The sequence below is a fragment of the Ictalurus punctatus genome, chromosome 27, assembly GCF_001660625.3.
Source record: "Ictalurus punctatus breed USDA103 chromosome 27, Coco_2.0, whole genome shotgun sequence".
NCBI classification, from domain to species: Eukaryota; Metazoa; Chordata; class Actinopteri; order Siluriformes; family Ictaluridae; genus Ictalurus; species Ictalurus punctatus.
In genome coordinates, this window is record NC_030442.2 from 3512378 (window position 1) to 3525514 (window position 13137).

Below are 13137 nucleotides of genomic sequence, written 5' to 3' on the forward strand. Positions count from 1 at the left end.
ACTTCTGTGGCTCATCTCTGTATTTCAGTATTTTCAAATTCCAAAATCTGGCTTCCTAATTCTTAATACCGATGAGTGATTTGTTTCTTGTGGTATGGCCTGGTATGGTTTCTGCTCTCCAAGTCTTCTTCAAATGGTGGATCCTGATACCTACACTCCTGCGCTGTGGAGGTTGTTGATGTTGTCACTGACTGTTGTTTTTGGGAGTTTTCTTCACAGTTCCCATAATGTTTGTCATCTGTTGTTGTTGTCCTTTGTTCTCCATTCGGTGTCTGTTGCTCAGAGCAAGTGATCTAGACCTCATGTTCACATGCTGCCATTTTGACGAGAGAGTCTGTTTGAACTATAATAGTTTTTCCTAGTTAGTGCATTTTAATTTTGTTTAATGAAGTGAACAGAAAAGCAGAACTTGCATGAAAAACAGAAGTTGTCTCAAAGATGGGAAGTTAAAAAATAAAAGAGGAAAAGAGCCATTCAGCTGGTGATTTAAGGTAAGAGAGTAAATGTTTTTAAGAGAAATGGATACCATTTCTCTTAGGATTGAGATTTTTAAAGTTATATTCAAGTGTATAACCTACAGCAATGGTGATGCATGTCTGGGTTAGGGTTAGTCAAACACTCACTGTCCACTTTAATAGGAACACCTGTACACCTGCTCACTCGTGTAATCCTCAATCAGCGAGTCACTCATACAGAAACAGGTCAAGAGCTTTAGTTAGTGTTCACATCGAACATCAGTCATGGGGGAAAAAGTAATTACATCCTCTTTCAATTGTATGTTTTTATTTATCAGCGCCTAAATGACGTGTTCTTTATAACATTATCATAGTAATGAGTTCCATCAGGTGCACATTTTCAATAATAGGCATGATAATTCAGCCAGCAGATCCTTTATTATCAAAGCAACTTAGTAAACTATCAATGCAATGTAACACTGGTTTAGTAAACTTAAAAAACATATTTTTTTTTTAAAAGGCTAAAGTGAAATGTTTATTGCGTGACTTAAGGAACATTTGCGGTACATTCACAGGGACACTTTACAGCAAATAAAAATAAACAGTACTACAGTTTTATTAGAACATAATGTTTCCAATGTAAATCTGCATGTATATGTAAATTTGTACATGCTATGTGGTTCCTGTTTTCTGACAGCCATCAAAATGTCCTTCTGAACACATCTATAGTTTATAGAAATACAAAATGAAATAAATAGCATGAAGCAAAAAACAAAATCACTGGACCGAGGCAGTAAGATACACACAGAGGGTAAACACTTCCGCTTTTACACAATTCTCTAAATTATAACGGATTAAATTGAGTTTTTTTGGACGTTAATCTACACACAATAATCCATAATGACAGACGTATGATGTGTCTAAACGCTCCAAACTGAGTTCAGGTGCATCCTGGTTGCTTTGATTATCTTGAGATGTCTTTAGAACTTGACTGGGGTCCTTGAGAGAAACTGACTTTTCCCCAAGAACACTAGAAGCTGTCATTGCTGCATAAAGGGTGTGAATACTTCTCTACATGAGAGATTCCAGTTTTGATTAAATTAGCAGAAATATTGAAAATCATGTTTTCCTGTGTCTTTTTGGATTAGTGTGTAGAGTAATGGCTAAAAAGCAAATTTAATACTTTTTTAAATGAAATGTACAATACCACAATAATAAAATGTCTCATACTTCATCATGAAAACTCCTCATCCGTATAAACAACTGCTGAGAATTATAATTAATACAACATTGTACATGAGGATGCTTCAATAGTTGCTGCCTGTCCCAATTTGTTGCTCTAAATTTTGGTCGAATTATCTTCTTGTCTCGTCTCAGAGCTAGCAGTTCCTTTCCTGTTTTTAAAAGCTATAAATATTTGAACATTGATGGATTTATTATTTTAATTTTATTCCAGCTGTTTACTACAGTATAGTGGAGTTGAAATTAAATAATGAATGAGATCAAAGTCCGGGCTTTCTGTTTTAATCTGAGGGTATTTACATCTGAATCAGGTAAAACAGCACTTTTTAATGTGGTGACCAAAAGTAATTGGACAATTAGCTGCTCAGCTATTTAATGGCTAGGTGTGTTTTATTCATAAAAAAGGAAGGGTGCACTGGTGAGCTTCAGAACACCAAAAGGCTCAGAAGACCACGTAAAACAACTGTGGTGGATGACAATATATTTTTCCAGGTGAAGAAAAAACACTTCACTAAAACCAGCCAGAAGAAGACCATCCTCCAGGAGGTAGGTGTATTTGTGTCAAAGTCAACAAGCAAGAGAAGCCTTCACCAGAGTAAATACAGAGGGGTTACTACAAGATGTACATCATTGGTAAGCCTCACAAACAGGAAGACCAGGAGAAAAAGCCTGTACAGTTCAGAAACATCATCCTATACACGGATGACAGGAACTTGTAGCAGAATGATGTGATGAGAAGAGTATGGAGAAGGGAAGGAACTGCTTGTGATATGAAACGTACCACCTGATCTTATGGCGTGGGTGTGTATGGCAGCCAGTGGAACTGGTTCTCTTGTATTTATTGATGTGATAAAAACAGCAGGATGAATTGTGAAGTGTACAGGGCTACATTATCTGCTCACATTCAGCCTTCTGAATCTGAATGCTTCAAAAAGTTTCACAGTGCAGATGGACAACAACCTGAAGCATACTTCCACATCAGCGTGAGACTTTTTCTTAAAGCCAAGAAGTGTAATGTTCTATAAAGGCCAAGTCAATCACCTGATCTGAAACCAACAGATGCATTTCCCTTACTGAGGGCAAAGCACCTCAAGAACAAGCAGGAAGTGAAGACAGCTGAAGGAAAGGCCTGTGAGATCATCACCAGGGAAGAAACGCAGCTTCTGGTGATGTCTACATGTTCCAGACGTCAAGCAGTCATTGACTACAAAGGATTTGCAACCAAGTATTAAAAATGACAATTTAACTTGTGATTTGTTAGTTTGTCCAATTACTTTTGGTCCCTTTACATAGTGAGGCACATAGAAAAAGTGCTACACTGTTCACCTGATTGGGATGCAAATACCCTCAAATTAAAACTGAAAATCTTGCTCATATTAATTATCTAATTTCAACTCCACTATGCTGTAGTAGACAGCTTTAAAACTAAAATAAAAAAAACACCCATCTGTCCAAATACTTATGGACCTGGCTGTACTTTTGTTTGTAATGGTTAAAGTGAGTGGATATTCAACATGTATAACTAGCTAACCTGAGCATTATTTATGCTACCTTAAAAAAAAAAGTATGTTTCATTTATATATATATATATATATATATATATATATATATATATATATATATTAGTGCAATAGGTCAATGAAGCACACTGTTCCTATATAAGATGCTCAATTTTGTGGCCCTATGTCAAAAATTGTGACCCATGAAAATGGATAGAAGGAGGAGAAGGAGGAGGAGAGTGAGCGAGTAATAGAGTAATGTACTGAGTAAAGTGTTTCTAAAGCTGTAACACACAACACAATGACCTTCTCTATGCACAGCTGATGAAGGAATTTTGTCTGAGACATTCTACTTTTTGGAAACACTGGGTTCTACACCGCAAAACTCTGCAAAACAAATACACACATTATAAACCAAGCAGAAATCTGTAAAAGACATTCCTGTTATGCCTGTATGTGAAGATAATGCATACACGGAGCTTGTGGTTTTCTTCAGAAGGTTAAGCTGTAGAGCAGAGCACATCCCAGCAGCAACGTTAACAGACCGTCTGCACGTCTCAGGGAATCACCGTTTCCTGGTGCGGTTCGTCTCTCTGTTGCACACAAACACAAGCCATTAATTTTACACAGTACATGTGTAGATAGATCATTCTCACTAGAATAACCTTTTAAATCATTTTGTCCACATACATCATGACAAATTAATTGTACTTGGAAAAGCCCTTTGTCTTCCATTAGCATGGGGAAAAGATACCATTAAACACAATTAGGGAAGTAACAAATGATGACATCTGAAACAGGTGGAAAACTACTGCTATGGGGCTACATTGCTGCTGGGGCAGACACTCAGGTGAAGACTGATGACATAAAAGAATTCTGTTATGTAGCAGAACATTTCAGCCAAAATATCTCCAGGTTGCCTCTGCCAGGAGGTTCAGACTGCTAGAGTTTTCAGCGAGACAATGAGACAAACCTACTTCCCGATGATTAAAGAAACACAACAGTAATACTTTGTGGAGACCTTCTCAGCCTCTGGCTTGGAAACCTACAGAAAACTTGTGGTCTGAATTCACAAATAGCTTCCACATGCACAGACCAGAGAATATAAAGGAGTGTAAAATGGAGGAGTGGACCAGGATCCTCTACAAGCATCAACATTGTTAGACAGGAAGTGACTCAGTGCTGTTATTCTCTCCAGAGCAGGAGTCGATATATATTAATTATGAGGATGCTGATCGTTCTGAAACATGGCTTTTACAAAAATTACTTCCTATTTTTTTTTTTTTAAATTCACCATTCTACACTGATGGAGTGTTTACAAATGGAGAGCATTCAAGATAGTTGCCAATATTCTCAAGATTGGGCATCTCAGAAAATTCAAGAAAACCCAAGAGCTGCATCATGTGACCTACAGGCCTCTGTAAGCAGATTAAATATTTATGTTCATGATGGCACAATTAGAAAAAGACTGAACAAGTAAAGCTTTCATGGAGTGGTGGCTAGGAAAAAGTCCCTTCTCTCCATAAAGAATATGGCAGCATGACTTAGGTTCGCAAAATTGATATCCAAACAAACCACAAAAGTTCTGGAACAATATCCTTTGGACTGATGAAATCAATCAAGGTGGAAATTTTTGGTCATCATGCACAGAGTAGTGTTTAGCAAAAACCAAACAGAGCATGTCACAACAAACACCCCATACCAACTCTGAAGCATGGTGGTGTAGGGGGGTGATTTGGGCTTGTTTTGCAGTTACACGACCCGGGAAACTTGTTGAGACTACAGTGAACTTCACTTAATACCAGAATATTCTTGAGAAAAATGTGAGGCCATCTGTCCAGCAGCTTAAGTCAAGTGGCTAAAGAAGAAAAAAAAATATCAAGATGCTGGAACGGCCAAGTCAAAGTCTAGACCTCAACCCCATTGAGATGCTATGGTGGGATCTTTAGAGAGCTGTGCATAAAAACAAGTGACCTCAAACATCAATGAACTGAAACAGTGTAAAGAGGAGTGGAACAATTTCTTCAAAATGATGTAAGAAACTGATGAGCATTTACTTCAAGTTATTGTTGAATTATAGGGTGTACTTATTTTTCCCCACCTGGTTTCTGAATGTTTGTTTACTTTTTGGGAAAAAATTTCTGCAAAATCTGTCTTGTCGTCACCTGAGATTATTTGTGTATAGAAGTTGGTGAGGACCACACAATTGTTATTTAGGCCCTGAAAACCAAAAACATAGAATTGAACACTCTTTTCCATATGACTTTTCATTTGTACTGATTTTATTTTTATATAAAAGGTGCCAATAATTCTTGAGGACCCTGAAAATATTCAAATAATTATAAATATAGTTTGTGGGTCTATTAGCAGTAATTTAAGGCAAAAGGATTAATCTAAGTGATTTAATCACATCATTTTGAGAATAATGACTGAATCGTGCTAAACAAAACACCATGTTCCAGAAACTTCTTGCTTAAGAAAACTTAATTCTTGATTTTGGAAAAACAGTCACACACCTTTAACAGTAAGTTCTAGATTTACGGTCTTGATGTTTGGGGCGATGCAGGTGTACGGTCCTGCGTCAGATTCCTTCACTTTCCTCAGCGTGATGGAGAAATTCCCCTTCTTAATTTCTGATGGAGAAATTGTAACTCTGTCTTTATAGGCTGGATCCTGCTCAGCGAAATCTTCTTTACCGTCACTGATGTCACAGACCGTCCTGCTGTCGTTGTATCGCCAGTACACTTCCTGGAGATTCCGTTCCAGTAAACACGGTAAGATCACTGATTTTCCTAGAACACCTTCAACAGGGACACTCTGCAACGACACTGAAAGTACAAAAAAAAAAAACCCACACACAAAGAAAATCAATGGTCGCTTCAGGATACATCAAGAATACACACTCACTGAGCATTTTATTAGGAACACCTGTACACCTATACATCCATGCAATTATCTAATTAGCCAGTCATGTGGCAGCAGTGCAATGCATAAAATCATGCAGATACGGGCCAGCAGCTTCAGGTAATGTTCAGATCAACAATCCGAGGGAGGGGGGAGAAGGGAATGTGATTGTGATCTGAGTGATTTTTATTGTGGCAATGATTGTTGGTGACAGAGGAGCTGGTTTGAATATTTCTATAACTGCAGATCTGGAATTTTCACACACGACAGTCTACTCAGAATGGTGCAATAAAGGAAAAAACATCCAGTGATGGCGGTTCTGCGGACAGAAACACCTTGTTGATGGGAGGTGTCAACAGAGACTGGCCAGACTGGTTCGAGTGGACAGAAAGGCTATAGTAACTCTGATAACTGACAAATGATCTCTGCTACTTCCTTCCAAGTTTTCTTTTTCTCTGTAATGCGAGGGCATGTGTAAATAACAAAAGAACCTGAAGCCATGGTTATAAGTTTTGACTGCAGGTCAGAGTTGTGAGGGGGAGATCGTGGGTTTGTGTCGTGCACATAATTAAAGAACGAATAATTATACAACACTTGCTAGTGTGAATGTAGGGTAAGACATTCTCAAACATAAAAGTGATTTGTTGAAACACACACATTTCTTCAGTAATTACTGAATAAGTTTCACTTTTCCATACAGTACACACATCTGCTTACTGCGGTGTGAAACACTCACCTGTGTGTATCAGAAGCAGGAAGGTGAAGCAGAAAATCCAGCTGTAATTAAGCAAAAACAGAAAGAGGTGGAACAGCAGAATAAATTAACAGTATGATCACTGTATAATGGAGTTATAAATGAGTTTAATTTGTGAGTTTGGGAAAATAGAAGGAACGTTCAGAAATGTATTAAGTGAATAATAAGGATGTGCTTGTTGCCCTTCTTGATGCCCTTAAAACACCCTGGGTCTGTAGGGAAATGTTCTACACGGACAGATGATAATCTCTTTGCAGGTTTTGGAAAACACATGGGGATGGTGCTGGTTAAACCTCTTACCCCGTATGGCCGAAAAACCGGCTTGCCCGTCTTTGATCTATTCCCGTAAGGACGATATACCGGCTTGGTCGTCTATGCCATATACCCGTAAGGCCGATATAGCAGCTTTACAGTGTAAACATTATCCCTGTAAGGCCGGTGTACCGGCATTACTCTGCTATGATTCCTTACTTATTTAATATATTTTTTTTTAACCCGGAAGGTTGATGACGTCATGACGTGATTACGTTATTACGCCGGCATTACGATGAAGATCCAAGCCTGAACATTAGTGTAATATTAGAAGTGAACTAAAAATGCAAAGCGAAAAGCTAATCGTGTTCCAGCTAAGGTTACACCTACAGTGAACACAGGTACATCTAAAACAGTGGAAAAAAAAAAAAGAAAACATACACAGTCACACAGGCGAGAGCGAAGATTCTAGATAGTGACAGCAGTGAAAGTTCAGGCGATGTTGAAACCGAAACTGAGAGTTGCAAAGTCTCCTGATTCAGACCCTGATCCGTCTTCATCTTCAGCATCAACCAGTGAGTAGAAATGAGTAGAAGGATTTTAACGAGCATTTCTCTAGTTAAGAATTGTGCTCTAATTGGAGTAAAAACACTTCATTTTTTTCACTTCATACTTTGCTTCATTTTCAAAGTAATATTACACAAATACATTATTAGAAGTTGTTTCAAGGCCTAAAAATTTTAAAATTAAAATGTTGATTTTGGGGTCAATTTTGGCCTGGGAACTCAGGGTTGGCGTGCTGTTTCTATGGGGAATATAGGGTTGTGGGACATAATACTGTGGGAACTAAGGGGTAAGAGGGTTAAATATAAAATTGCACTCCTCTAAGACTAGAAAGTGAAGCTTGTGATTAATAGAAGCACAGATAATGTTGAACTAAATGCAAGCTATCTACTTGGTTATCATCGTGCAGTTTAAATAAATTGCTTTAAACTCTCCTAGAACGTACGGAAGCCATAAGAGGCCAAACATTTTAGGCTTCCGTAAAAACGAAAGATGTTTTTTTTTTTCCCCCAGTTTCATTTATATTGAACATTTCTGTTGAACATACTTCTAGAACGTACGGAAGCCATACGAGGCCAAGCATTTTAGGGCTTCCGTAAAAACGAAAGATGTTTAAACCAGAAGATAAACTAATAGGATGAGTGTAAGGCCAGGGGTAATACAGTTACTTAATTGGAGTAATTGAACAGCTGTATAATATATTTTGGCTAGTTTAGCTAGGTCAGGAAATTAGCTAGCTCCGTTCCGCCTTGTTTTTCGGGCAGCGGCGAGTTAGCTTAGCTTAGCTTAAACTCAATAAACTCTTCATTTGGAAAATATCTAACTCTAGTACTGCTTTTATCCGATACATACCTCACGTTCATTGCGTATAACACGAGCAAAACAGGTTCTTATGAAATAAATAAATTATAAATTAACAGAACAACAATATTCACAAATTTGCGGTATCTTAGTAAGAAAACCTCCGAAAACAAGGGGGAACTTGTGATAAGGCGCATGCGCCTCATCACGTCACTCAACTGTTTATTTCACAGTTTCCCCACTCTGGTCGTGAAGAACCACCCGACCTGCACATTTTAGTGTTTACCCTGCTCCCAACCACCAGATTCAACTTCTTAGTTAATTAAAAGCCCTTTCTGAGCTGAAGTTAGTGTATTTGAGCAGGAGAAAGGGGTTCTCCAGGATCTGGGCTGGGGGGAAAGGTATGCATCTTTAAAAGGTTTAAAACGCAGTTATTATAGTTTGAAACGTGCTTAATTATGCTTTAGAGGTCTCGTACAATAGATTTACATGCATCCTGAGTCTAAAAACACTTTAACGTGCTCATAATTTAAACTGCAGCATTACTCCTAAAGTGTCACAAACAAGTGATTCGTTTTAAACGATTCCGTCTAAACTCCTCCTTTCAGAGAGCATATTCTGCTGATTGGTTAGATGTTACAGTCTGTTGTGATTGGTCTACCATTTCAAAAAGGAGTCGCCCACTACCATAAAAAGTTTCAGCTCTGTGTGTCAGCGAGCCGCCGATGAAGATCAGAGGGAGGGTTTTTTGTTACAAACCTACGTAGGTTAGTACAGGAAGTAAATCTGGAATCACTAACCACTTGTTTCAGCTGTTCAGAATCGGTTCCTTCTTTTCAGAGTCAATAACTCCGTTTTTTCGTGTGCTTTTGGACATCACTTGGTAGTGTGAATGTAGTGCAAGACATTCTCAAACATATAACTGATTTGTTGAAACTTCTCCTACCAGTGCTTATTAGAATAGGTTGGGTTAAGGCAGGGGTTCCAAAACCTTTCCAGGGCAAGGCCCCCCAAATGGCATTAACATTTGAACGAGGCCCCCCTTTTGCAAGATGTCTTTAAAACACATTTAAAATACAGACTTCTGAAAATATCCCCCGTTTTAAATTAATAATTACATCTTACATCTTTACATTACATTAGGAATTGGTTGTGTGTGTGGTTGTCTGAGAGTGAGAAAGAGAAAATGATGTATTTATTTTTCACACCAAATTGTTGAGGCCCCCTGGCGGCCCCAACTTTGAAAACTACTGGGTGAAGACATATTGGCAGGTTATTACTTCCAGTCTCTGAATGCAAGTAACAAAAAAAATTGTCTCCAAGCTGTCACACAAGGAATGTTTCATGATGGGTAGAGGCAAAGAGTTCTCCCTTAAACAGTCTCTCCCTCTGAAACAAGGTTATTGAGCAAAATAGCAATGGTACTGGTTTCCAATGGATTTCTCAACTCCTAAATGTTCCTATAAGCACTGTTGGGAAGGAACATCAACCAACTACTAATAGAAAGGTTTTCCAAAAGTTCAGCAGATGGTATCATGTGACCATGACTGCTCACAGCATCAACTGAAAGCAGAGTAGTACTTATTCACTTTTAAATGAGTTGTTTGCTATAATCTAGTATTTGTTCAGATCAACATACAGACATATTAACTTGTTAAAGCTATAACACTTATTGAGGAGGTAAATATACATTACTAGTATAACTAATGCTAGCTGGCTAGCTAATTACTAACAAAAGACAGACAGCCATTACCCCATAAACATATTCAGAAATATTTACAAATACCAAACTTACCGTATATACACAAATTGTCCGTAAACAAGAGTCTTGTGCCAAACTGGAATGGTCTCACCAGTTATTACGTTTGAGAGGACGAATGAAGGTGGACCAGCGGAATGAAGCCCTTTGTGGAGATCTTAGTATAGGTACAGAGGAAGACTGGTCATGTGCTGATCTTTTAAGAGTCCATGAGTAATCCCAAATGTCCTTGTACAATCCCAATTCACAAGAAGTTTGTAACTGTATTAAAAAGTCCTTCTACACAACAGAAATGTATACATATTAACACTCAGAGCAGCTTTCCCTCTAAATATTCATATAATCTATATAGATATAATCTATCTATAGTCATAAACCTAACAGTATGCACTTTGCACAGCTGATGAAGGAGTTTTGTCTGAGACATTCTGTTTTTGTCTTTTATTTATTCATTCATTTTCATATAAATCATTCACATGTGATTCATTTACTAATTTGCTTCTCTTTAAATCCAGTTTGAGACTGTGATATTACAAAGGTTTTTACAGATTATTACTTGCTACATTGTATGAAAACAGACACTCTAAAAACAGATTCGCAATTAAATAAAATTACTCTGTTACAATTCACATCCTTCAAAGCATTGGCATGTTCTGCTTACTCTCACAATCCACCAAACTCCCACAAAGTCTCCATAAACAAATGAGAAAAATAAATAAATAAATAAAAAGTAAAAGTAAAAAAAAAAAAAACAGAAAATCTCAATAATATTAAGACAAATGTGTTCATCAGGACACATCAAGGAAAAAAAAAAAATATATATATATATATATATATGTATGTATGTATATCTTCATGCACTTTTCCAATAACCCTACATTCACATGGGTCACATAGTTTGCCTGCTGTAGGTGTGTAACAATCTTCAGCGATCAATGATACTGTTGTGCTTGTGGGCGTGGCCTGTCAAGCATATTTATTTTTTTTAAGTTCTGGATTTGTCACTTACCGTATCATACTGGATTTGCAGAAGTACAATTTAAATCAGTGAAACCTCTGGGTAATTTCATATTGCACACATACACATCATGACCAGTCATTTGTTGCTTGTTAATGTGACTGAATGTTAAGAATGTTTTACTGTACATTCAATCATAAAACTGTTGAAACTTCATGTACAGACCCATCTTCATTGATGTTCCCATTTCAGTAATTATTAAACATATTTCACACATCTGCTTACTGCGGTGTGAAACGCTCAACTGTGTGTATCAGAAGCGGGAAGGTGAAGAAAATCCAGCTGTAATTAAAAAACAAAAAGAGGTGGAACAGCAGAATAAATTCACAGTATGATCACCGTATAGTGGAGTTAGAAAGGAGTTCCCCATGACTGACCTGCTACACACCACTAAAAAAGCTAAACTTGTCATTAATAATATCAGAGTGAGCTAAATGCGGTCTAGCTACTTAATCCAGTTTCCGTTAAACTCTTATACAACAAAAGATGTTTAAATCAGAAGATAAGTTAATAATCTGAGTGTAAAGGTGGAGAAGGATATAGTTATTTAATTGGAGTAATAGAACAGCTGTAGAATATATTTTAGCTAGTATAGCTAGGTCAGGAAATTAGCCAGCTCCGTTATACAGTTTCTCCTGCAGTGGCGAGTTAGCTTAGCTCAACCAGGCCTTAAACTGAACACAGCTCGTTATCATAAAATATCTCACACTGGTACTACTTTATCTGATACATACCTCACATTCATTGCGTACAACACGGGGAAAGGTTCTAATAAATATAAATTTACAGAACAAAAATATTCACAAAAAGCTAACTTCCGGTAACAAACCCAGGCCAAACTTTTAAGTGCGCGTGCGCTGAACACGTCACCTGATGACGTCTATTACCAATAATATTGTTTTCTTTTATTTGTTCAATTTTTATTTCTTAATATTTTTGATGTTACTTTTTGTATATTAATTTTAGTTCGAAAACATACGTATGGCACCGCTGCGAGAGTTCAAATCTATTATTAAGGAAAAAATACAAACAAATCTATTGTAATTCCCCACTTACAACCTGTAAAAACCACCGAAAATGCGCCTCCACTTGAAATTTCAACTCGTCACCTTGGGGTAGTCTTCTCAAATACCAGTTCCCTTCCTGTTTACGGAGTGACGCAAACTCAACATGGCCGCTCACACTGGACCAGTGTAAAGTTCCACTTCCCTGCATTTACATAAGTTTATAGCAGTATTGGCTTCAGATCACTCAATATACAGACACAGTACTTGGTTACATCCATAACACAGACCATAATAATCTTTGAGGATGTTATGTTTTGAGAAGGTAATCATCAATATTAAAGTTATCACTACTATCACTATCAGAAAAGAACCAGTAGTCACTACACCCAGTTTGGAAAAAAACAACCTCCTGCGCTGTGGAGGTTGTTGATGTTGTCACTGACTGTTGTTTTGGGGAGTTTTCTTCACAGTTCCCATAATGTTTGTCATCTGTTGTTGTTGTCCTTTGTTCTCCATTCGGTGTCTGTTGCTCAGAGCAAGTGATCTAGACCTCATGTTCACATGCCATTTTGACGAGAGAGTCTGTTTGAACTATAATAGTTTTTCCTAGTTAGTGCATTTTAATTTTGTTTAATGAAGTGAACAGAAAAGCAGAACTTGCATGAAAAACAGAAGTTGTCTCAAAGATGGGAAGTTAAAAAATAAAAGAGGAAAAGAGCCATTCAGCTGGTGATTTAAGGTAAGAGAGTAAATGTTTTTAAGAGAAATGGATACCATTTCTCTTAGGATTGAGATTTTTAAAGTTATATTCAGGTGTATAACCTACAGCAATGGTGATGCATGTCTGGGTTAGGGTTAGTCAAACACTCACTGTCCACTTTA

The 13137-nt window shown here is 37.4% G+C and overlaps 2 protein-coding genes and 1 long non-coding RNA gene across 11 annotated transcripts in view; 2 read left to right on the plus strand and 1 right to left on the minus strand.

Annotated features, from left to right (window-relative positions):
* The window catches only part of LOC108259252 (uncharacterized), a 201073-nt gene that overhangs the window by 87926 nt on the left and 100010 nt on the right, over positions 1-13137 (plus strand). The gene's annotated exons all lie outside the window — the stretch shown is intronic.
* LOC108259547 (uncharacterized) overlaps positions 1-13137 on the plus strand; it is a 40363-nt gene that overhangs the window by 8428 nt on the left and 18798 nt on the right. The window contains exon 3 of the long non-coding RNA XR_008393676.1: positions 5862-5970. This is a non-coding gene — a long non-coding RNA (uncharacterized LOC108259547). The remainder of the gene's footprint in view (positions 1-5861; positions 5971-13137) is intronic.
* LOC108259612 (CD276 antigen homolog) overlaps positions 1-13137 on the minus strand; it is a 95260-nt gene that overhangs the window by 6106 nt on the left and 76017 nt on the right. Inside the window, exons 1-5 of one of the 7 annotated variants that reach the window (XM_053676766.1) lie at positions 7548-8488; positions 6837-6877; positions 5713-6024; positions 3670-3789; positions 3296-3583 (exon numbers count right to left, since the gene is read on the minus strand). In XM_053676766.1, coding sequence (XP_053532741.1) covers positions 3689-3789; positions 5713-6024; positions 6837-6877; positions 7548-7717 — 624 coding nt within the window. In that variant the 5' untranslated portion in view covers positions 7718-8488 and the 3' untranslated portion in view covers positions 3296-3583; positions 3670-3688. Of the gene's footprint in view, positions 1-3295; positions 3790-5712; positions 6025-6836; positions 6878-7547; positions 8489-8522; positions 9054-10266; positions 10510-11473; positions 12811-13137 lie in introns of those variants that run through there. The other 6 variants (XR_008393669.1, XM_053676770.1, XM_053676765.1 and 3 more) reach the window with 6 other exon arrangements.